This window comes from Anser anser (genome assembly GCF_964211835.1).
Source record: "Anser anser genome assembly, chromosome: 3".
NCBI classification, from domain to species: Eukaryota; Metazoa; Chordata; class Aves; order Anseriformes; family Anatidae; genus Anser; species Anser anser.
The window spans coordinates 70056711-70082041 of NC_139722.1; the positions used below are offsets into that span (position 1 = coordinate 70056711).

The window sequence follows — 25331 nt, forward strand, 5'->3', positions numbered from 1 at the left end:
TGTGCGCGAAGGTAAATAACTAGAGCTTATTTGGACTGTGTGGGGGTGAAATCAGAGGGATGGAGGGAGATGTCAGGATTTTGGGCAGCAGCAGAGAAAGTTATAGGGTTTTAAAAACCATTTTCCAGCACAATGAGCTTTAGAATGCATTTTATTTTAAAGCTGGTGAGAAAAGCGTTCTTGATCTGCTGCCATGAGGATAAACTGAGGTGGATTTCTTACGTATCTGGCTGAAGAGCAGGGCTTGTGTGGTGGTTACAGGGCTGTCCTTTCATGAAAGGATGCACTGAGTTGCCAGGAGGCTTGTTAAAGACTTGAATTTCGCTTCCCCAGTTAGTTGGAAGTGCAGCGTTTTGCCTGAAAAGAGAACTGGCCGAGCTGCATCTCCTGGTGGTTCCCTCAGCGAGTCCCTCCATCCCCGAGGACCGACCAAACCCCCCCGGCACAAACCCACCACTTCTCGCCTTCCCCCCGCCCCCGAAGCTCGGCAGCTAACCCTGGGCTACTCCCCGCCCTTTTAACCTCGGCAGCCCCTCGGCAGGGCTCGGTTTCCCCGGCCCCGAGGCAGCAGCCCTGCCCGCCGCCCCCGCTGCCCCCGGCCCCGCGAGGCGAGGCGAGGCGAGGCGGCGCCGCGCGCGGGGAGCGGCCGCGGCGCAGGGGCGGCCGGGAGGTGCCCATATCCGGGAAGCCCGCCGCGGCGGAGCCACCGACAAAATGGCGGCGCCGAACTGAGAGGCCCCTGGCGGCGGCGGGCGGAGGGAGGGCAGGAGGGCGGCAGAGCGGAGCCGCTGCCGGCAGCGCCGACGGCTCGGGGCCGAGCTCCGGGCCCCGGGGCGCTGCCGCCGCCGCCTTCTGGCCGCGGGTAGGTGCGGGGGCGGCGGGAGGCCGAGGCCCGGCTCCGTCCGGCCGCGGGGGCTGCGGCTGCGGGGAGAGGGCCCCGGGGTGCGGGCTGGGCGCGGGGGCAGCGCCGCGAGGCAGCCGGCGCCGTGCTCGGGCAGCCTCGGGCCGCCTCAGCGTGTGCCCGGCTTCCTGACACCCGCTAGAAGCTTTCGGCGCCGGGAAGGCAGCCCCTGGGCAGCGGCTTCACGGCCCGGCGGCTGCGGGTGAGCCAAAGGGTCGCCTCCTGGGGGTGGCTTGAGCCGAGCCCCTGCGGACTTAACGTGTCCCGAGTCCTCGTCCGCTCTTTTGCTCTCGTTTCCTTTTTTTTTTTTCCCCTTAGCAGTAAAGGCTTCATTGAGATTATGTATAAAATAAGTTATTAGAATAGGGACAGGAAAGAGGGAACCAAACGTGGATTACAGTGTGATGCTCATAACTCGGCTGGACATAGGAATATTTAAATGGGTTCAAGATTCTCTTAGATATGAAATGTTCCAAATCTGCCAGAAAGCTGTGTAGTTTTCATTTTTTTCCCCAGAAGAGATTGAAAGGCATTGACAGTTGCATGCAACTAGTCTGTGTTTCCATTCAAGTCTAGTCTTTGTGATTATACTGTAAAAAGGCATCTTTTCTTTCCCCTAATAGTTTGACCTGTAGAAGAAAATACCCTCGATTCTTGAAAGGAAAAACGATTCTTTAATTAGTTTAGTGAAGTAGAGAACTTCATTAGGGGAAATAGCAGCATTAACAAACGCGTATCATTTACATTTAGTGGCACACAACTACAGGGAGAATGCCTCGGCTGGAGTTAGTGCTTGCTAGTTAGAGGTACGCAACTGAGAAAGGTTTCTTACTGATCATTTAGGATTTTCTCATTTTAAAATGAATGCAAATGTCTGTAAGAGTAGATGACCCGAATTTTGAGGTTCATATGTAAAGCAAGGTAAACTGTAGTCGGTGGTAATAAATACCTGCTTTCTCTTTCTTCATTAAACTGGAGGCCAGATTAATTGGTTTTCTGAGCCATTAAGGCTGTAGTTTCACGTACACGTCTAACTGTTGTTACCCAATACTGCTGCCAAAGAAACAACCCATCAAAAAAAAAGTTACCGTTTATCTGGGTGAGTTCCCCAGCCTGGCTGACACTGCGTGGCCTTACAGACAATTATGCTGGCTCAGGTAAGTGGTGGCAGATAAGCAGACTGGCCGCTTTACACTGGTGAACCTTTGCTTCTGCTACGTGAAAGTGCAGCTTTATTTTCCAGGACTGCTTAGCGCATATCCTGTTATGCTGCAGTTGCCAGCAAAATAATAGTTGTCAAACACAGAATCTCTTGTCTTAAAGTTCTCAAAGCACTGTAAAAAGAAATTCAGTTATCTCATTTTTGTACATAAAGTCATCAAAGCACAAGATGATCTACGCACTCTACCTTGGTGGTAGAGTCTTGGTCTTTGGATTTATGGGTTAAGTGCCCTCTTAATTTAACCTTGAGATATTTTATGGGTGTTGCATTCGTTTATCTCAGCTACCGTTGGGGTAACCATAAAGTACGTGATGAAATACCAAATGAAATTATGGTAAAATACATGGGTGCTAAACAAGTGTTTCCTCTGGAATTCCAGGCCTTTGGAGCTTGTTAAAAAGAATAACTTGTGCGTGGACATTTCTTTCTTCTCTCATTTGGAATTTGTCTGCCACAAGGTGGATACTAAGTGTTTTATCTAGATAACCCTGCCAATGCTGAACTAATGATTATTCTTAATTTTGACTGAATTTGAACAAGGAATCTAAATTACTAAGCCTCTGAGCTGTTTTAGCTCTGTTGTATGTTGGGGGATGAGCTTATTCTAGAGGCTTCACTTTTCTGGAGGTGGTGATTCTTCTAAGCGTTAGTAGCATGTATCCCCACACTTGTGTATCCAACGCGTTTCTTTTTGAAGCAGGCCTATTGAAAGGAAAAGAGCATCCCAAGCAAAAAAATGTTTTTGGCCAAGTACTTTTCAATGTGGTCTTAAATATTGCATGTTTTGAAAACAATCTTGAAAGTGGCCAAAATTAAATTATGTTTCAGTTGCTCTCATGACATGCTTTCATCTGAATCTAGATTTCTTAAAGCTTCGAGCAAAAGTTTGCTGTTTATTACTAAAACTCACTTAGATGTCTGATAATTTCTTCCTTATTCAGTGAGCGCTGAAGAATTGCATGCTAGCAGACTGCAGGAAAAAGCTTTAGTATCAGTACCAAATTCCATTTAGTTAAAGTTTCAAACCCACCGCAGGACAAAGAAAGTTTGTGGGTGCAGCTGGCTCCTTGAGAAGTATCATCAGAAAACTGGGAAAACAAAATTTTAACACATTAAGAAATGGAAACAAGAAAATTAGAACACTTTTGTATTGCTTCTCTTGGACGTTACATTATAGTAACAGAGCAGTGTGAGTTCAGCTTTACCATTCTAGTTGCCTGTGGAAAAAAGACAGTGTTAGACGATGTAATGTTTGTATCTTGTGCTGTCTTTAGTATGTGATCTGCCTCCGCGGAGCGGCAGAGGCTGTAAAAGGTTTATTCCATGATACTCTAAAGAAGCAAAGGCGCTGTAATTTCTTCAGAGATTCACCTTGGTTGCCATACCCAGTTACAGTGCAGGCGAAAGCACGGCACAAATGCAGAGATTGTAGTTCACTACAGAGCACAGGGTTCTTTCCCTGATGAGTCAGTTCCTTCAAAATGCAAAAGTTATTTGGTTTTGGCAGAATTTTCCGTTTCCCTTACCAAATGTCACAGTTATGCTCTCAGTGAATTTAATGCTTGAGTTGTTAAACAATTACAGTAAGAAAGTTTGATGAACGTTTTTTAGTTTGCTTTTATCCGCCTGCTGCCATCTCCCTCCACATAAAAAAAACATTACATAACTACTAACAAAGTGAGTAAGACTGGATCGAGAAGGCTCGAGCTAAGAGTCTGTGGCTGCCTTAGAAAACGGAGACCTTAAGCGGAGTTAAATGGAAGAGGGTACGAGAAATCATAATGTTGCCTGCAGTGAAACTGGCAACTTTTTACATTTGTGACTGACTGGTGAAGAATGGATACAATCGCTGCCATTATACTCTCACTGGCACTTCGTGCTTCTCGCTTCCATCTATTCGCGGAGCTCGATGTCAGAATGGTCGAGCAGCTAGCGTGCTTGCTCCACTCTTGATGTTCCAGGCTCCTTCAGCTCCCAAGAGTGCTGATGGAGAGAACGTGGGTGATGGTGGCCCTGCTGCGTGTGAACGTTTCACTGCCACCGGTGCTACACCGTGAACTTTCACCAGTGGGTGTATAACAGGAATTTGTTTTATTTCCTTGACAGGATAGCTGTTCTGGGTTGTGACACACTTCAGTGCTGGGAGGATCCCGGTTTCAACAGTGAACGGTCGCTGCCTTCGCAAGTTCTGAGACTGCCATCCAGCCGTTCTGGAAGCTGTGTGCGCGCGAGTCCTTGGTGGAGGTTGCATATATACATGTTTTCATGAAGAGAAGTGAGAAACCAGAAGGTTATAGACAAATGAGGCCTAAAACTTTTCCTGCCAGTAACTATACTGGCAGCAGCCAGCAGATGCTACAGGAAATACGAGAGAGCCTCAGGAATTTACCTAAACCCTCAGATGCTGCTAAAGCTGATCACAGCATGGGGAAAATGTCATCTGAAGATCCTAGACAAGGCCGAAATCCCCCCAAATTTGTAACGTATCATAAAGTTTTGCAGGAGATAAGAAACTCTCTTCTGCCTTTTGCAAACGAAACAACCTCAGCTGTCAAAGGAACATCCGAAGTTAATCGTCAAATGCTGCAAGACTTGCAAGCTGCTGGCTTTGATGAGGTGAAACATTTTATTTTCAAGATGTAGTGTTCTGCTAACTATAAACTACCAGTGCATATTGGGGGGGTTGTTGATCAAGGAATGTTTAAACAGCATAGGAGAAGCAAAATAGCTTTTAGAAAATCTGGTAGGTTTTTAATCAGGATTTAGTAAAACTGTTAATAGGAAGTGAATTAGGACTAGGTGAATTAGTAATCAGGCCTTAATGAAACTGGGATGAAGGAGAGGAACAGAAGAATTTAAAGAAGTTTGGCTTTTTTTTAACACCTTGTGCAACGTGTTCTTACGTGGTAGGGATAGATTGTTTTAGTTATTCATATCATTTTAAGCAGAGAGAACTGGGCACCTTAGAGCATGGATTTTGCCTCTGATACTCCACAGAGTTTTTAAATTGTGTGCAGTAAAAACTGATTAAATATGAACAAATATTTCAGAAATTAATTTTAATGAGCCTTTCACATCTGTAGTTAACTGAAGCTCCAATTTTGTAAAGAAAAAATGGCTATTGTCACTATATGCTTTGTCAGATACAGCTAAAATAACAAAATAGGTAACAAATACAGTTGCGGGGTGTCTTCTCTGCAGTATATTCTTGAAAAAATGTAGAGATCGTTGCTCTTGAGAGTGTTGGACATAAGTAATTATTCTGCTATTACTGTTGTTATAAAAAAACAGGGAAGAAGGTAATTATTTAGTTTTTATTGACTAAATATTAGTAATATTTGTAATGTTAGTAATTATTGACTAAACTTACTTCCATTCATCCTAATAAGTGAAAGGAGTTTGAAATGTGGTTTCCAGTAATATAAAATGAATGTACTTATTGCTCCTGTGTTTTTACTGAGATTTACACATCAACATAAATTATGCCCGTTTTCATTCCTTCTCTCTAGACCTGGGCACAAAAGTGGGTGGTTTGCTTTTTTTTTTTTGTAACCTGTCTTCCAAAGGAAAAAAGCCCAGTACCACAACAGGGATTGCCTCTTCAGGAGTGCAGTGACTGCAGTAGGTTAGTTCTCAAACCCGTTTTCACAGGGTGATCCTGTAGTCACTGGCAAACTGCCGAATGGTATGTGGCTGGATGAAAAGCACCTCAAGTTGGTATTTCTGTTGGATCCTTTGCTCCTACTCTTTGTTCTTGGATATAACTGAGAATTCACAGGATGCCTGCAATTGTACGGACCTTTTTTCAGACACTGTGAGCAGTTCCTGCCGTGACTTAACCCACAGTTATGTTGCCCCAGTAGTCCATGTGGCCTTTGGACACCACCAGGGAACAGACAGAGCTGAAAGCATTTTTTGGGGGTGTGGTGGGGGTGAGACAGAAAGTAGGAATGGAATGAGGGTGTATTTTGAGCTGGGATAGTTTACTGGAATGGATTGTAGCTGGGGTGTGTTAGCTGCTTACAGTTGGCTGATCTGGGCTGTTTCCGACTTAAATTAGGAGTGTTTGTGATTTAGCTGATTACATGTACACCTCTTACTTTAAGGATCTCTGGTGGGTTACCAGAGGCTTTCTGTAGAGACTAATCTATCTACTATGTTTATAGCAGAGGCTAACTATAACTAGTAGGTACCAAGTTCATTTTCCGTTTTAATTTGCTCTGATCTATGCCTATCTATATAAACTGTTTTCTCATCTCAGTTTTTAATGGGATTTTATTAGGGTGTTGAAAATGGATTTGAGGCAACAATGCAAACTTGTTTCAAATGAGTGGAAGGTCTTTGCTGTATTGTAGGCTCAGTCACCACTTGAAGTTTGGAAACATAATGATTTTGTTCCCTCCCCCCTTTTTTCTTCATATATTGAATATCATAGAAGTTTTGGTCATTCCCCCCCAGCCCTTCTATCTAATAGTAAGTAGCATTCAGGATTAAAGCTGAAATGATATATATAGTAATAAAGTTATGGGAAAATACAATTAATTGTGCATGTTTTTAACAAAACAGGACAAACCTTAAATTGCTTACGGGAAATCTTTCTGACATAGGGAGATTCAAGGTCAGTCCTCATATGTTTTATGCACTCTTCAAGACGTGAAATACTCCATGTCACATAGGTGACCAGCGTTGATTTTGTTCTTCGGCCAGAGCAGGGAGAGATCCCTTGGCTGGCTCTTCCTCTGGTTCTCTGGTTAGTGGAGGAGGGAACTTAAATTTCATCTTCTAAAATATTGCTGGTTGTGTACTTTTATTCAACAACATCAGCTGGTCTGTAAGCATTGAGGCAACCTTATTCTCTCTGTGTGTTTGTTTTAAAATCCTTTTATGGGTTCTTACTTTTTTCTGAAGGCTGTGTGTATGTTTGCATTGTCAAAAATGTGCACAGGTGTGATGAAAATATAAACGTGGGTTTGAATTTGAAATCGATACTGACCACTTCCCTTCTGAGCCCTCCTGGGTTTCCCATTGATGTTGTTAGTAAGCAAATCCTGTTGGATGCTGCTGACCTGTTCAAATGTAACATGAACTGATGGCTTTCATATGACAAAGTAAGACCACAGCAAGTCACTGACAGCAGTGTCTCTAAGTCTAGGGCATTATGCTGTAGATTTGTTTCAAATTCTGAGTCAGCTGCACAAACGGTGTTCCATGAAGTGGGATTCGAGTGTCTCACTCTTAACCACCTCTGAAGATCTGTATCTTTAGCTTGACCTTGATCTCATTCAAGTCAGTGGAAAAACTGCTGGTCCATGATACGTTTTCCATGGACAGAGCTGGGATTGGCTGGCTGTCCAAAACTTCTGTTTGGATCTCTGAGAACACAGAGCCTGAATCCACCACAACAATAACAGAATTTCTGCCAGTATTGTTGTCTTCACTAGTAAGAATTCTTGAGGAGATATGGATATTTGCTGACAAAATTAATTCTAAGTTGAAGGAAAATGAGCAAAAACTGAAGTTCTGAATTTCTCAGTAGGGTATCTCTCGTAATATAACTCAAGTCAGAAGGGACCTCTGGTCATCATGTAAACTAGATGTTACCTAGATAGAGCCTATCAGTAATAATAGTTACAGAGAGAAACTGTTTGCAAGAATAGCAAGGTGACACAATTTACATCAGAATATGGTACTTCAACAAGCTAACTTTTTCTTCCTGAAGATCCAGACTATTGATTTTTTTGGAGGATCTGTTGTGAAGAAAGCATTTTTAGTTTATTTTTAAATTGAGAGAAATCAGTAATGTACCTTGTTAAAATTACTGGAGGATATATGGTTAAATCCTCGTGATTTTTGGTCTTCTTGCCATTTTTAGTAACTTATTTTTTATATTTAATTCTCCTTTTAGGATATGGTTATACAAGCTCTTAGACAAACTAACAACCGTAGTATAGAAGCAGCCATTGAGTTTATTAGTAAAATGAGCTACCAGGATCCTCGTCGGGAACAGATGGTTGCAGCAGCAGCAAGACCTGTAAATGCAGGTATGAAACCACCAGGTAGGTATATCCGTTCAGTAATTCACTATCTGTATTATTACAGGTGAAAATAAATATAAAATAGCAAATTCCTCCTTCACGTGCCCCCAGTGGAAGAGAAGAGGTGCTGAGATACAGGTTTTCACTTTTAAAAATAGTATGTAAATTCTATAATATTTCTGGAAGATAGGTGTCTTTAGTGTGAATATGTTAACCTTTCTTTGTATAACTACATGCTTTTAGTGTTGTATCTAAGTACTCTATCCAAGGAATGACATTTAGATATCATTTTAGTCATTTTTGCCCCTAGTTTGTATGATGCTCATGTTTTTTCTTAGACACATCCCTTTTAGGAATCAGCGGTGAGCACTGAATTCTTACCTTAATGCACTTTCTCACGCAGCAGCACTATGTGTATGTATTTATAATAATGTATTTATATATCACTTGGTCCAATATTTGTGTTTTAGTATGTCCCATTTCAAGATCCCCCTCTCTGCTTAATTTTCTGTGTGGTTCCAGATTTTGCCTGTATGCTTTTTTTTGAGGCAGACTTTATGTTTGAATAGATGCTAAGGAACAGACTGGAGCTTTAGTAGCAACAGAGTCAGAATTTTGCCACTTGCTATTACTGCTTTCTTAATGTGCAAACACATTTTAATACATCTTGATGCCTTTCTTTTTTACAAGATTTTAGAAGAGTAAACCTAAACAAGCTGTGCTTTCCAGATGCAGTAGAAACACTGAACTTATATTTGACTTAAAAGTTGAATGACGAACAGCTGGCTCTGTAAAGTTACTCTTTAAATTGACGGTATAGGTGTGAGGAAAAATTGGTCATCAAGAGTAGCAAAGTACAGCATTTACTTTCATTTAGCCTGTGAAGTAGGTTGGTGCTTGTATGAAGCAGCTAGCTAAATGCTATCATTTAGCTAGAATTTTCATTATTATTCACAAAGTTATCGTAATTAACATGCTCTTTTACTGAATATCCAGAGACTTTCAATGATTATATTGTTTACAAATGTCTAGATAATCACATGCTGAAAAGCACAATACGACTGCATGAGCTATCAGTTTCATATGTAGTATTTTGCATGAGAAGTAAAATAACACCTGCAAAGTAAATATTTTGTAGTGCTTTATAAGTTTTGCTCTCAGTTTAAATTCTTGCCTCCACACAAAACTTTTACCAATATACACATTAACTTTAAAATTCAGTTACCTGACTATATTCCTCGCATGCAAAATTTGGTTAAGTTTGGATGAGCTGTATTGCAGACAAGGGTTTAAGTGGGCTGTTTGCTTCTTCAGAATTCAGTTAATTTTTAGTTGAGGAACACTTAATCTGTTATAGGCGTCACTCTGGAATGACTAGCAACATGACTAGAAGTGTTTTTCCATGCTGTTGTTGTTTCACGTTTGTACTGAAGAGCTCTTCTGGGTGTTGTTTGTGTTTGTGATTAAAAATACATCATGTGCCTAATAGTATTACATATTACCATTTTTTCCTCAACGAGAAATTATGAATGCATCAGCATTTGCAGCAAAATGCATCTTCAGAAAAGTGATTCCTAATGTCTACAAAAATTTTACTGAATTTGTTTGCTCTTATACTGTATATTGGTCATATTACCATAGCATGCTATGTATTATTAGGTAGAAGTACATTTTTCATGAAATACATTGGGTTATGCAATGTCTGAGAATTCCCATCACGTTTCTGTAGCAATTAATGCGGAAGAATAAAATATTCAAACAGTAAATAGAAATAATTTCTAATAATACAAATGCTGTGTTCTCTTTTTGTGGAAGCAGGGACCGTGCAGCAATCGGTTAACCGCAAGCAGAGCTGGAAGGGTTCTAAGGAGTCCCTGGTCCCTCAGAGGCACGGCCCATCCCTGGGAGACGGTGTGGTTTATCGCTCAGAAAGTCCCAGCTCTCAGCCTGATGTAGGAAGGCCGTTGTCTGGATCTGGCATCGCAGCATTTGCTCAGGCTCATCCTGGCAACGGACAGAGAGTGAACCCCCCGCCTCTACCCCAGATAAGGAGTGTCACTCCTCCTCCTCCGCCTCCTCGAGGACAGACGCCCCCTCCAAGGGGGACTACTCCTCCGCCTCCCTCCTGGGAACCCAACTCTCAAACCAAGCGTTACTCTGGAAACATGGAGTATGTGATCACCCGCATCTCTCCGGTGCCACCCGGGGCATGGCAGGATAGTTACCCACCTCCACCAATGAATCCTCCAGCCATGAATTCTTCCGGGCAGGGTCAGAGAGGCATGAGTGCTGTCCCCATTGGCAGGCAACCGATAATCATGCAGAGTTCAGCCAACAGCAAATTTAGCTTCCCCTCAGGAAGGGCTGGAATGCAAAACGGTAATTGTCAGGCGGAATTCATGGTTCACCAGAACGTTGTGTCTGGGAACTCAGTGAGTCGCCAGCCACCCCCCTACCCTATAAACCCAACTAACAGGCAAAGTCCTACGGCACTACAGATGCAGGCAGGAGGATCTGCTCCTCCTTCAGCATACACTAACGGGAATATTCCTCAGACGATGATGGTGCCAAATAGAAACAGTCACAACATGGAACTTTATAACACAAATGTAGCTGGAATACCCGCGTCCTGGCCGCAGCCTCCTCCCGTGCAACCCCAGTCGTCACCTGGCAATGGGCACGAAATCCCCACGTGGCAGCCCAATGTTCCCGTGCGCTCAAATTCTTTCAACAACCATCACGGAAATAGGCAGAGCCACTCCAGCAGCTCTCAGCCTTCGGCTACAACGGTAACAGCTATAACACCAGCTCCCATTCAGCAGCCAGTGAAGAGTATGCGTGTGTTAAAGCCAGAGCTGCAGACTGCCTTAGCGCCGACTCACCCCTCCTGGATGCCGCAACCCGTGCAGACCGTTCAGACCATCCCGTTCTCCGAGAGTCCCTCTACAAACATGGCAGTTATGGCGCCTGTTGCAGAGGCTCCAAATTACCAGGGTCCCCCACCACCTTACCCAAAACACTTGCTACACCAGAGTCCATCTGTCCATCCGTACGAGGCAGGACCCAAGCTCAACAAGGAGGAGCCACCTATTTTATCTAAGGAGGAAGAGAATGAAAAGAGTTACGAATGTGTCGATTCAACAGACAAAGAAAAGAAACAAATTACAACATCACCTGTTCCCGTTAGGAAAAACAAGAAAGATGAAGAACGACGAGAGTCTCGCATTCAAAGTTATTCCCCTCAGGCCTTTAAATTCTTCATGGAGCAGCACGTGGAGAATATACTCAAGTCACACCAGCAGCGTTTACATCGGAAAAAACAACTAGAGAATGAAATGATGCGGGTAAACTCTTTCTCCTAAGTCTTTTCACTAGAATTGCTCCCGTATCAATTTTAAGAAATGTCTTAATGGTAGGGTATTTAAATAGTACAGATAAATAGAACATTCTGGCATAAGCATGGTGTTGAAGTCTCTTTTTAGTTTCTGTGTTTCAGATGTGGCAAGTTCTTCGTTGCTTTATTTACATGCTTCATTGTCTTATAAATTAATTTTTTAAAGTAAAATTTTTGTGTGTCTAAACATAGCTCGTATGGCTCATGTATAGTAAGGCAGAAGAAGCAAAATCATTTTTACATGAACTGAGATAACTGTATGACTTATAGCTTTTTGTTATGGGTTCTACGTGATCCTAATTTTTGAGCAAGCAGTGTTTTAATGATACCTATTTAAATAAACATTGCAAGTACAAGTAGCACAGCAGGAACGAGTGGTGGGGGAGGTTAATGCCTTTATGCAGTCACCCAAACAATCATACCTCCTGCAGTTCTGCAGTTTGTTCCCCCTAGTGAGAGGGTTTTTTTAACTTCACATCCAACAAAACAGTAATCAGAAGTTACATTTTTAGAATGAGAGAGATGTGGTACATTTTACCTGAGTGTTTTGTAATGCAGACTGTAAGGGTGTCTGTTTGAACACGGTGTAATTGAATGGGGTAATAAAAACCAGGCATCAACATGTAAAATCAATTTCTTTATGCCCACATGAAGTCAGTGATCCATTTCCTGAGATTTCATGTTTTATGAAAACAAATCAAAAAGGTAAAAACTGGAGCTGATATATACCTGTGTAATTTCAGAAGTGAAAACAGTGAGAAGTAGTGCAATTAAGACCTGCAGAAATGGAGATTTGAGATGTATTATTTTATATATTCATGACAATTGTAGCTGAAAATTTGACATAACTATGATGTACCTTTAAATTTATTTTATGAAAGAATGTATTTGCCTTATGCCACTCTCTTGAAATGCTGCTTTTTATCTGTGTTTTCTTACTCTGAAAATTCGTACTGTAAGCTGTAGTGTTTTGTAAGTGTTTGGTTAATCATGAGATATGTAAATGTTAGCAAGATTTCTTCCTGCAACTCTTTTTCTAGATCTTTACTCTTAGTTTTTTCTCTTTCCTTTTCACTTCCACTAACAGCTGATTTAAACTGGTAAGGTGTGGGAAGCTTTCCTGAACTCTGTAGCCTCCATCCCTGTGTAGGCAAGTAAGATTTTGGAGCAACAGTATTTATTGTTAAGAATAGCATGATCCCTTTTTAGAGGTCTTTGCATGCAATCCTGCATCAAAATTAAGCATGAATTTTATTTTGACTATTTTTGAGTACTTAAAAGTAAGATCATAATTAATGTTGACTTGCAGACTTCACTTTCCCTTCTTACTGTGTTGTTCCATAGTATCGGAAGCATAAGTCTTACTTAAATGAAGGCACTGGTTATAGATTTTCTTGTACGTTTAAAGCACCATAATGGATGTTTTTCATATAAGAAAAGATATTTTATAATATTTACACTAGATTTAAAGCTGGGATGTTTAATTGCAGACTGGAGGAGAGAGGAAGTGAGGTATTTTGCTGCAGCAGGCCTCTCCTATTCAGGATATAGGTGAAGATTCCTAAAATAATGAAGTATATTTCAGGTCTTCATGAGAAGGAGAAAGGGAAACTAACCCATTACATATTTTCAGGAAGTTTAAGAGGATTAAACAAGTATCTAATTTTTTCTTCCTACCAAAAGGGGAGAAAATTTTGAAAGGGAAAAACAAATCAAAACCAAACAGAATGCATCCCAACAGAAGTACCTGCTTTCACAGGATGCTGTATTTCTAGAATAAGTGATATATTTCTGTGCTGTCAGGTTTCCTGGGGAGTAGAGTGGATGTCTTTCAAAAATACTTGATTTAAATGTGCGAATTGATTTCCCTTACGCTCGTGCCCAAATATTATGCTAGATATCTCTGTCGCAAAGTGAAACTAAGTCAGTCATGATCCAAGGCATGGCAAGATGAGAAGGAAGTAAAATAATTGTGTGGCGTTATATAGCAATTCAGGAAGCTTTTGTGTCTGGCATCGATTAGAAATGTATGTGTATGTGCAGAAGCACTTACTCAGCTGACAAAACCGGTTCATTTTTGGTAAATGCTGTAGATGTGAAGAGTTCTAGGAAAATACTGCAGTGCAGGGAGTGATCAGCTTGAGATGAACATTTGTTTTAATGAATGGCGTAGGAAAATGTGAAGACTGGGGTTAGGGGAACAGATGACAAATTGGAGTACTTAGGCTGGTTTTCACAACAAAATTGGTTGGATGGAACAGCTAGAGAGCAGATATTAGACTGTAAATCTGCAGGGTTTAGACTGTAAATCTGCAGGGTTTTTGGAGACTGTATTTGTATGTCTTGCAGTGACTAATTCCTGTGTTGGATCTCCCTCCTTCTAGTGTTTTGTTGCCTCCTAGATCATGTTCTTTGCTAGTTTTCTAGCTGCTCAGTGGCATTCAGTCCGTGTGTGAGTAGGGCTGCCCTGAAGCAGACTTGAGAAGCTGACCCACCGTTGTCTGAACTTTAACAAGTCTCCAGATGTCATCTTGACATTTTGAACTCTTCAGGAATCCATTCTTCTGCATTGAAGTGTGCTTTAAGCGTGTTTATCCGCAGAAAACTTGAGATGTCTTTGAATGCATCTCTGCCCTGGGTATTCCTGCAGTAGTGGGTTGCAGAGGGCAGTTTCACAGGCCTGCTGTACTTGATTGGGAGTAGGGAGCTGAACCTATTTCCCATGTCTGGTCTGAAACTACTGCTACCCTATCCCAACTACTGCTTGTCTGATTTTGATGACAAGTTTTGTCTCAGGTTTGAGACAACCTTCCCCATTTAAATCTTTTTTGAGTAGATGAGCATTTCATCTGCATTTTCCTAATTGCACCTCTTTGGGATCTGTTAGAAATTTTCTGTGATCTAACAGTATGTTTGTGTTCTGAATGAACATTATATGGTATCCTGGAAGGATTTGTAAGATAAAAGACTAATTAGATATCATTCATTATCATTCCTTTTTTTCCTCAGTCATATAGAATCATTAAGGTTGGAAAAGACCTCCCAGATCATCTGGTCCAACCATCCCCCTACTACCAATGTCACCCACTAAACCATGTCCCTAAGCACTGAGTCCAACCTTTCCTTAAACACCCTATATGTAATACTTATATTTATAATATAAAATATATTTTGTCTCAAGTTAGGCTTTAAGTTAGGCAAAGTAGGAATCATCTGTTAACATACAGTTTATACAGGTCTCGACAAGTAGTTACCTAACTTAGTGCTTAGTGATTACCTACTTACTGCTCCTATGGACGTCTTGGCTTCCTTTTGCTCTGCATGAAGGATCGGGGAGGCAGTTATAACAGTGCAGTTATTGCACTGTTATTCAGACTAAAAAACAAAAAACACTGCAAGTAATACTACTTGCAGTATTTTGCTACTAAAAACTTGCAGTAGTTTGTAAGACACCTCACAAAGGAAATATCCTAATTTTATAGGAAGAGGAACTGAGGCCCAAAGAGATGAGTAAGGTAAAAAAGGATCTTCTTAGTCTCAGGTGTTATCTTGTCCTCTCAGCTACATGTTCGTAGTGATTATGAGATTAGTAAAGTTTGTAAAAAGCTGAAATGTTTAGCCAAGTATGATCAAAAAGATTTATTTAAAGGCTGCATCGTTATTCTGCAAAGAAAGGCTTGGAAAGCTAGTTGTTACTTTTTTATGGGTACTATGAAAAGCCTAGTTTCTTGAGACTTCTGGATGGCTTGTAAAGTTTGATTGTATATCTAAGAGAAGAGTTTATCTTCTTAAATCAGAAATATTTGTGACTTTTCTGTTGAACAAGCATTGAACAGTTGCAAGAATACAAATTGTTCAACTTGTACTACCTGAGGGTTTTTAATGTCCCTTTACTAGAGATGCAGGTTCAGTGTTGTCTTCCAAGATGGCTAAGATCTTAATTTTGACATAAAAGTAGTCAGAAAACTCTTTAGACTTTCTTTCACTCAAGAGGAAATAAAAGGCAGAAATTCTGGCAGGTCTTCTTCAGTGAGGAGAACCAGTAGAAATAATTTCTTAAAAAAAAAAAAAAAAAAAAAACAAAACCAACCTTGCAGGGGAGCAGTTCTCAAATATGGCTGTAGAATCTTCAGACTAATACATTGAAACAATTATGTAAAGAATTAGCTCAGTAATGACACAGTTAATCCAGAGAATCCATGAAAAATGGAGCGTGCAGAGCACTTTACGGACTGATGTAGTGATTCCCAAACCAGTACTTGTAGACCATTGGCTATCTGAGGCCATGACAACTAGTGCTCCATGGTGTGGAAATGAAAAATTCACGAACTCCTAAGCTGTGTAGTTGTGCTGGTGATCTGCCAGATGATATGAGGGGTGGCTTTGTTCAGAAGTTTGAAAACCTTTTGGTTTATAAGTTTAGAGTACGAAAATGTAAGGAGAAGGAAGGGAATACTATCAGTCTTCTTCCTGTACCGTGGTCTTGTTGGCTAAAGTGAGGGCAGTTTTGTATTTTCTTATCCTTTCTCTCCTCAAGAACGTATTCCCTTCTCAAGAACCTGCTGGTGCATGGCACCTCATGCATTTTGCTGTCGAAAGTGTCCCATAGATCACGTTTTGTTTTTATCACTCCTTTGTGTTTTGATAGAATTCTAATCTGTAAACTTAAAAAAAAAAACTTGTAGTATTATTTCCCATGCTGTATATAAGTATTTTGTTTGCTTTGCTTAAGCCTTGTAATTATATGAAGATCACCAAGAACTAAGAGTACTGTTCATCTTCAGATTTAATTCTGTTTGCTGTACAGGTTGGATTGTCACCGGAAGCCCGGGATCAGATGAGGAAAATGTTGTGCCAGAAAGAGTCTAATTACATTCGGCTAAGAAGAGCTAAAATGGACAAGTCGATGTTTGTAAAAATTAAAACCCTGGGAGTTGGTGCGTTTGGGGAAGTTTGCCTAGCGAGAAAAGTGGATACTAAAGCTTTATATGCAACAAAAACTCTGAGAAAAAAAGATGTGCTGCTTAGAAATCAAGTCGCTCATGTTAAAGCTGAGCGGGATATCCTTGCAGAAGCTGATAATGAATGGGTGGTTCGCCTGTACTATTCATTCCAAGATAAGGACAATTTGTACTTTGTAATGGACTACATTCCTGGAGGTGATATGATGAGTCTCTTAATTAGAATGGGTGTCTTCCCAGAAAATCTGGCACGGTTCTACACAGCAGAACTGACCTGCGCAGTTGAGAGTGTTCATAAAATGGGCTTCATCCACAGAGATATTAAACCTGATAACATTTTGATAGACCGTGATGGTCATATTAAATTGACTGACTTCGGGCTCTGTACAGGCTTTCGATGGACCCATGACTCAAAATACTACCAGAGTGGTAAGAGAAATACAAAAGTGTTTTGTTTGTTTGTTTTTAATGTTGTCGACATGTTGTTCTCTGCAAGGAATTAAATAACTAGTAGAAAAATTACTGTGACATTTCCTTTGTGGACGATAAAGCATTAGCAATGCTTCTACATGCCATTCAAATTACAAAAAGCAACCTTTAGTTAGGGGAAGTTTGTAAGCATAGGTAGGCACTGATTCCTTCAGGGAGAAGGAATAAGCTATGCTGATCTAAGTTTGTCCAATGAGTAGTTTCTGAAATTTGGAGGGAGAAGATCACAGGTGTAGCAACAGTTATGGTTGTTATCTAAGTAATTCTGTTTTGAAGGTAGGACTGATGTTCTAAATTCATTGTTCATGAAAATCTCGCCCCAAGTTCCAAGTGTCTAATGTACTTCTTTTAATGTAAACTATAGATTTCTGAGAAAGGTTTAAGTAGACTTTAAAAAAAACCCCTGCTTGATGACTTAAAACGATGGTTTACAAAGAAGAGCAAAAAAAAGTCTCAGTCCTGTGAGTTTATTGATCATGTAATAACCTAAATTTAACTTTTCAATTTCTGAAGGTATGTTTTTATTTTTAAAAACAATTCTTAAATTGCTTTTAACTTTTATTAAATCATCATGTTTCTTGGGCCAGACTATTGCAGTCTTTGGAGAGGAAGCAAAAGTGATTATATTATTCAAGATATGGGATTGAAACGGAATAATAGGAAAATGTTGAAGATTTAAAATACGATTGGTTTTATCTTTTGGTAATTAGCCTCAGTTGATGTTTTAAGTGTTGCATTTTCGTATAAGAGCAAGAATATTAGATGCCTTGTACAGTCAGAGTAGTTCTGTAAAGAAAAAAACTTAGAACAGATCAAATATGATACTTTCTCATTGTTATGCTAAAATTAACTTTAAAAAAGTGTCCTGAGAAATTGTAAGTGTACGTATCATAAGCAAAAAACCAAAATCCTGATGTTTTGAGACCTTTTAAAATCTTTTTCTCGAGTGTTGAAATTGAAGTAGATTCTGGTTTTATAATAAGAATGTTAATACAAGTATGAAATTTTCTTAATTTAAGTACTAAAATAATCTTCCTCAATTTTGTCATCTTTCTCATACGATTATAGGTGATCACGCGCGTCAGGACAGCATGGATTTCAGCAATGAGTGGGGTGACCCAGCAAACTGCAGATGTGGAGATCGGCTGAAGCCACTCGAACGCAGGGCTGCGCGTCAGCATCAGCGCTGTCTGGCCCATTCCCTTGTTGGCACACCTAATTATATTGCACCAGAAGTATTGCTACGAACCGGTAATGCATTTATTGGTATTTTTTTCACTGTAATTTCACTGCAGAGTAACTGGTGTTCAAGTGGTAGCTTCACCTTTCTTACAAGACCACTTCACCCAAGTACATATTTTGACAATAAATAGTTATTAATATGGAAATCTTAAGTATTTAATAGAATTTTCCTGCAAACCTTTTCTAAGTACAAGATTAAATTTAGACTAAGGCTCTGACTACCATTCTTTAAATATATCTTTATTTTTTAACTTCATTTCAGGTTACACACAGTTGTGTGACTGGTGGAGTGTTGGAGTAATTCTCTTTGAAATGTTAGTGGGGCAGCCTCCTTTTCTGGCACAAACACCTCTGGAAACACAAATGAAGGTAACTTTTAAAATCTCATGTTAACAGGCTGAAAAACAGCGTTGAAATTTAAATGATTTTTCTAATTTATAATGGAATCAAAGGTGAACTTTTTGAGTACTGCTCTATCCAAGCATGTTGTAAACTAAGAGGACTGTAAATGTTACGTTACTGTGGTGGTGCACTTACTTCACCAGGAGACTACAAGAATCACGTTCATATCTTTTGTCTGGTCATGCAATAAATGTGCCAACTAAAAATCCAATTTCAGATCTCAGGTGTCCCCTTTTGCTTCCTGCACCTGCTTCCAGTTATTATTTTCACTTCTCATTTTCCAGCCTTTTCTCATTTTTCCATGTGGCCTCCATGCCCTCTTACCTACAGCAGATTTCTTTTGGTGAAGCATCTGTAGGTGCTCAGCCTGCAGAGGTGGAGGAACAGCAGGTGACCGTGGCTGCTTAGGGTTCTGGCAGCTCGGAGCTATCGATCCCTCCCTTCCTGAGCCTCAGCTGTTACAGGGAAGCCACCTGCAGTCTTGCGCAGTGCCATTTATACAGAACAGTGTTCAGCTTGCAAGATATTAGCTGGCCCAAACATAGTTTGGCCAACTGATTTTTTTCTTCAGATTTTTGAAGTAACTTTAAAATGTTTAACTTTAAATGTGTTAATCTTTCCAATACATCAAATAATTAAAAATTAATTTCCCACACCTTCTTTTAAGACTGTAAGCCGTGTGCCTAATTTTAGGTTCCAGGCACTGTTTTTTGTGATATCCTTGTTGGCTTATGGCAGGCATATTCCATGCCAGACTCTATTCAGATCTGGAACGTAAGTTTTGCCTGGATTTTGCCAAATTTCCACACAAAATATTGCTTGTGTTTCTGAAAAAGCAGCTTTACATTTGCCCTCTCTTATTTGAAAATACTTCCTCATGCTGAATGATTCTATTCTTTTAATTTTCACTGTGGTTTTTCTTTTTAATGAAATTGTAAATAGAAAATCACATCTCTTTGTTTTAAAGGTTATCAACTGGCAAACTTCGCTTCATATTCCACCTCAAGCTAAGCTGACTCCAGAGGCCTCCGACCTTATTATTAAACTCTGCCGAGGGCCAGAAGATCGTTTAGGCAAAAATGGTGCAGATGAAATAAAAGCTCATCCATTTTTTAAGACTATTGATTTTTCAAGTGATCTACGGCGGCAGTCTGCTTTCTACATTCCCAAAATTGCTCATCCTACGGACACATCAAACTTTGATCCAGTTGATCCAGATAAATTGTGGAGCGATGATGATAAGGAAGGGAATGTAAATGATACCCTGAACGGATGGTACAAAAACGGAAAACATCCTGAGCATGCTTTTTATGAGTTCACGTTCCGAAGGTTTTTTGATGACAATGGCTACCCGTACAACAATCCAAAGCCCATTGAGTATGAGTATGGTAGTTCCCAAAACTCAGAACAGCAGTCTGACGATGATGATGATGAAGAACAAGCAGGTAGAGGGGTTCAAAATCGTGACCTGGTTTATGTTTAGTAGAGGAATAAACACTAAACAAACAGTTTATTTTGCAGCTGGATTTTTGGAGAAGTCTCCTCTCTTAACAGGATTGAGAGAAGATTGCTAGGGTGAATATATGCACGCTCTTTATTTTGTTTTGAAACACTAAGAAAGTTATGTCTTCTCTTTCCCTCTCTGTACATTTTGTTTCCCCAAAATACAGGGAAATCTTTTTCAAATATTAATTTATTCCATCATTGTTAATTGTTTAATTTAGAAGAGATTCAATGTTAGGTGAAAAAATTATCACTTGAATTTTATTACCAGTTCTCTGTACTCTAAGTACTTAAAATAGGAAATAGTGATTTATTTTTTTTCCACCTGAAGATGATGCCTGGTATCTATTTGTACATATACTAAATAATTTTAAAAAACAAGTCTTTGTTCCAGAATTTTTTTAATGACAGTTCTTCCTTTGCATTGACCAAATATAAAATTTACTTTACACTAATAAAGCTTTCTGATACATTTGGGGGGGGGGAGTGGAACAAGGGTGGGGAAGAGGCTGCTGTACCCTCACTTCTCACTGTATTTAGCCTAATTATTCACAGTATAGGGAAAAACTGAGCCATCTATCTGGTGACGTGTTTCCAGCTGCTGCGGTAATGGTGTAGTTCTCAGCTTTGGAACGAGAAGGTGTCTTGGCTGTAGTATGATCATAAAGTGATTAACACATTAGAACTGGTCTTTCATTAAATACATAATCAAATTTGACATTAGTAACGCTGTAGTGTGTGTGTGGTACTCTCAAAGCAGGAGGAGTGCTCACTCAGAAAGAACGTGATTGTCTCCTGTCATCAGTTCTCTTACAGTTATAAGAGAAAACAAGCTTTAGGAAAAATACTTTCTGCAATTTAGTTTAATTTTCTGAATACAACCAAACTAGAAAGTCTGAAAAAAAATACTGCTTTAGTTAGAATCTTTAGTTTGAAAACTAAACTTTAGAATAGTTTATTGTATGATTGAAAAAGTAATGAGAAAAAAGTGTAAATTACAGCTTTTGAGACTGTTGTTGCGGAGACCGGTTTCCCTTGGTTTTAACAGGTTTCCTCCTAGTGACGCAGGCAGCGAGGAGAAATGTTGTGCACCCGTCTACCTGAGCTGCTTGTTTTCCTCAGCACAGTTTCAGTGGTCCGTCTTTCACAGCCCTGTTCAGAACAGAAGTAGGAGCTTAGGGCTGCCTGCTGCGTTCTGCATTACTCTTTTGGTAACTTTCCATGGCCGGTGAGCAGCCTTCCCCTTGGTCTCATTTTGGGAGGGTAATGAGCCTGCTGAGGTTACTGGGTGCAGGGAGCGGGGCAGCCCTGTCAGTGAATTCCCTGAGACAAAACGGGGAGTTGCAGGTGAGAGGCAGAAAGAATTACACTTTTATTTCTCTTCGTCTCTCTCTCCCTCCCCTGAAGCTAACACATTAAAATGCACTACCTTTTTAAACACTTCATCCTTGGAATTGAATTCCAATGGATAGATGTAATGATGTACATGTAAAGCGTTAGTGCTTTCTTAAATTATTACTTTGTGCTGTTGCATTGTCATGATGACCATCATAGCTATTCTGGCAGCAGACACTAGCTTGCTAATTCAGGTTTCTTACCGAGCTGGTCTAAAGCATTCTTGTGCGCTTCCAGGCATTCATCTGCTTTCTGTGCTCCAGTTCAGTGTCTCTCTCTGTGCCAGTGCAGCCAGCTACGGTACTACACTGTTACTGGATCAGTGAAAAAACTGCTTGGTGTTCAGCATCTGGACGTTGTTTGTTGTTGCTGTGGGGCGTGCTCATTGAAATGATCCAGTTTCCAGTGTTGTCCAAAAAATGGTTTATGTTGACATAACTGAGGGAGTGAATTGCAGTTAAGACGTCTCCATGCTGCCAGCCCTCTTTATCAGACTTCATCGCAGGACAAAGCATTTTTTTTGAAGTTCACCCCTCTACTGTGAAGTGCTTAGGATTATGAGATGGTTACAAAACAAAACAAAATTTTAGCAGGTAGTTGCTTGCTACAGTGAAAATGGGCTTAATAAAACAATGTATGTTCTGTCTAGCTGTTCTACAGCTGTTGAAACAGAATAGCTTTTCAGATTAATTTCATTTAGCTTAAATATTATAAAATGGCTGCAGTGTATAGCTACTCCATTTTATATATTATGTAAAAAAGATTGTTTTCAATGTAAATAAACATTTAAAGATTATCCTCCTTCATAGTAAGTATCCCAGTAAAACTGGTCTACTTTGCTTGGAGTAAAGTATAATATATTACTGGTTAAAGGTAATTTAATGAAACCTACCTTGCCATTTGTGAAGTTTGCAGAGAAAATAATGTCAGTTCTTCATTAAATTGACTGTTAAAATTGCATTTTTATCTGAGTATATTTCTCCTTTGCCTGCTTTATATTATGTTGTATTCCAATTTAACATTATGACTGATCTCTAGCTAGCTTTAAAAAAAAAAAAAAAAAAAAAAAAAAAAACACTACCACAAAAAAAAAAACACAGAAGGGTCCTGCAAAGGCACCACAGTTCTGTTTAAGCAAAGCCAATTGTTTTTATTGAAAAGGGATTATCTAGTGTTTCATGGACATGTGCAAGTACTGAAATATTAAATACTATTTTACCATTGTGAAACAAAGGAAGAGCTCCCTCCCATTTTTAGACTTGGGCTGATGCTTCTAGCATTTTCTGTTACCTTGTGTTAGAAGTTGTAATATTCCGGGTCTGAATTTTGCCATCTATATGCTAAAGCATTATATATTTCTTTGCAAAAATGCAGCGTGTTACGGTCCAAGTTCTTCTCCGAGAAGAGAAAGTTACTTATATAAATGTTGGCACAACTCGCCAACACACTTTGCCTTACCCATGTTTTGAAACTTCATGTTTCACACTCTCGAGTCTGTTGAGATTCTTCAGAGCTGCTGCTTAAAACATGGGTATTTCTCTTGTGATTCATCATGGGGATTGCTTTGTACTGGCAGTTGAGAAGAGAGGCTCCTAACCAGTAGCTGTGGAATTCTGCAGTAAGTTTTAGTTCGGATTACTTTGTAAAGCATGAAAATGAATCTCTCCTATGTGCCCTTGTATACATATAAATTGTATTTATAAAATGTTCTATAATCATGTTACTGTACTGTAAATACTATTTGATATTCAGTGGCATTCTATTCTAGGGCAGGCCCTCTTGCTGTATCTTTTCTATCCTCGATTTGTAATAGAATCTATAGAATATATGGCTAGAAAGTCACTTTGAGACTGACATCTTCTGCTGTTGCAAAGCTCCAAGCTGTGAGTGGGAGTGATTTATTTAGACTCCTTTTAATATTATTTAGCTAATAGTGCGGTGGGTGGGTTCTTAGATGCTGCTGCTGTCACCCAAGATACCTTTAGGCATTGGTCTTTGGCGTTTCAGATCAGACCTTTTAATCAGTTTGCTTTAACTCAGCCAAAGCAAAAAATACTGAGTTGGATCAATGTCACAGTAAGATGTTTGAATGCCTTAAGATGCTCTTGATAAAGACACTATTCAAGTTTACTGATTTATCTATATAAGCATATAGATATATTCTGTGTGTGTATATGTATATATAATGTCTTTTTTGTATCATAAACTTTCTTTTTGGATCCTCCAATTAAATACATAGACCACTGCACAATTCTGCTTAAGGAAATTGTTCATTTATTACGTGCCTAGTTAGTAAACTTAAAAATCTTGCATTATTTCCTGGCCATAGCAAGTTACTCACTAGCCTTTGAGTTTTCTCTACTTGTCTCTGTCATAACATGGGCATCCCCTTTTGCCAGGTCTGTGGTACGTGATGTCCAAATGCTTTCTGGTGTGTTTGGGTTTTATAGGAGTGTGTGGTGGTGGCTTGGACCATAATCCCTGAGTCCTTTGATGTTCACATGGAAAGAAAGTGCATCTTTTACGCTGTCTTTTCCAGTTGGTCCTTCCAAGACTGTCCTTCCCCTTTGTGCAAGATGCCAGCTTTACTGTTCCTTTGTCTATACCAGCTAGCTGAGAAACTGAGACTTGCTTGCCCCCACTGACTCCACTGTTAGTGCAGCAAGCATATTTCACCTGGGGGCTGTGAGCGGATGGTTGCACTGACAGAACACTACACTTACAGAAAAGTTACTTCAGAATAAGAGAGAATTCTAGAACTTGTGAACAGGATAACTGAATCATCTTTACGTATTTTTGAGTTACCAGCAGCTGGTAATCAATGACGCTCCTTCAGAGTTTTAGAAACTATTTCTGTTCTCAGCAGTTTCTGTAGTGTAACACCTGCTGGGGTAATGAAAAATACAAGAATCTTTACAGTAAGTGAAAATCAAATTCTTGTTTTGGCTAATGAAATGTGAAATTTAAACAGTAGTTGCTTAGATGTATTTTTTTGTTTTGTTTTCCTTCACATCCCTCTCTCCAGAGTTTCCTTTATACTGCAACAGCTCTACTGGTTAACAAAATAGTTGTGTATGCTTAAAAGCAGAAATGTTATTGTAGTTAGCTATTGCCTCGTGCTTGTAATGTATTCTCAAAAGTATACATTTTGATATTCAAGATTTGAATTTATTGGTGCTCTTTCCCTGTCTGCTGCCTTTTTCATCAAAATAATTAAAACTTTGCTTATTTATTATGCATACATTATGTAGCATAAAGCTATTCCTTCTCTTAAAAGAGATGCAACATATCCCAGCTTTCATGTTTATTAGGAAGAGGGAAAATTGTCTTTAACAAAGTCCACTTCTTTAAATGCACATATAAAACTACCCATACAGTAAACACAGTGTCTTAATGCGGAGACTATATATTATTATTTTTCTTCCTTTGATTTGTGGGGAGAATATAGAAATATACGTATATAAGCTATTTTTCATTCGTCATCAGCTTATGAGCTGGAGAGTTTTCCCTTCTTCAGTTTATATCAATCAAGTGGTATAATACAAAAACTCAATTGTAAAAAACTCATCAACAGCTTTATCTTGCAGGTAGACTAATATAGAAAGGGCTATTTTAAGGTCAGACATTTGTTAAACACAAACTAAATCAGTGGCAGCTTAACACTGTCAAACAGGTAAACATCCCAAGAGTAAAAGGGAAAGAATGGATGAGATAAACATAATTAAGACTACGTAGTACTGCAGGTCTTTCGAGTTCACCCTAATGGACTATCATAAACCTGCTCTAT

General features: G+C 39.7%; 1 protein-coding gene across 4 annotated transcripts; it reads left to right on the top strand.

The window, feature by feature from the left end:
- Positions 1 to 569: 569 nt before the first annotated feature.
- LATS1 (large tumor suppressor kinase 1) lies at positions 570 to 23795 on the top strand. Of its 4 annotated transcripts, none has more exons than XM_083829972.1 (8): positions 570 to 862; positions 4230 to 4739; positions 8029 to 8179; positions 9974 to 11502; positions 16360 to 16942; positions 18071 to 18253; positions 18507 to 18613; positions 19614 to 23795. In XM_083829972.1, exons 2-8 carry the CDS (start codon positions 4389 to 4391, stop codon positions 20127 to 20129), a joined length of 3420 nt encoding a protein of 1139 aa, XP_083686098.1. In that variant the 5' UTR covers positions 570 to 862; positions 4230 to 4388; the 3' UTR covers positions 20130 to 23795. The 4 variants fall into 4 exon arrangements, with proteins under 4 accessions (XP_083686098.1, XP_083686100.1, XP_083686101.1 ...); XM_083829974.1 differs by having other exon boundaries at positions 8029 to 8164; XM_083829975.1 differs by having other exon boundaries at positions 8029 to 8164; positions 9977 to 11502.
- The last annotated feature ends 1536 nt before the right edge of the window (positions 23796 to 25331 follow it).

What these genes read in the sequence shown, in the direction of transcription:
- LATS1 (XM_083829972.1), top strand. Translation starts at nt 4,389, where the DNA reads ATGAAGAGAAGTGAGAAACCAGAAGGTTATAGACAAATGAGGCCTAAA. An exon ending in AAGCTGCTGGCTTTGATGAG is followed by an intron (nt 4,740 to 8,028) that starts GTGAAACATTTT and finishes TTCTCCTTTTAG; the next exon opens with GATATGGTTATACAAGCTCT. An exon ending in TGCAGGTATGAAACCACCAG is followed by an intron (nt 8,180 to 9,973) that starts GTAGGTATATCC and finishes TTTTTGTGGAAG; the next exon opens with CAGGGACCGTGCAGCAATCG.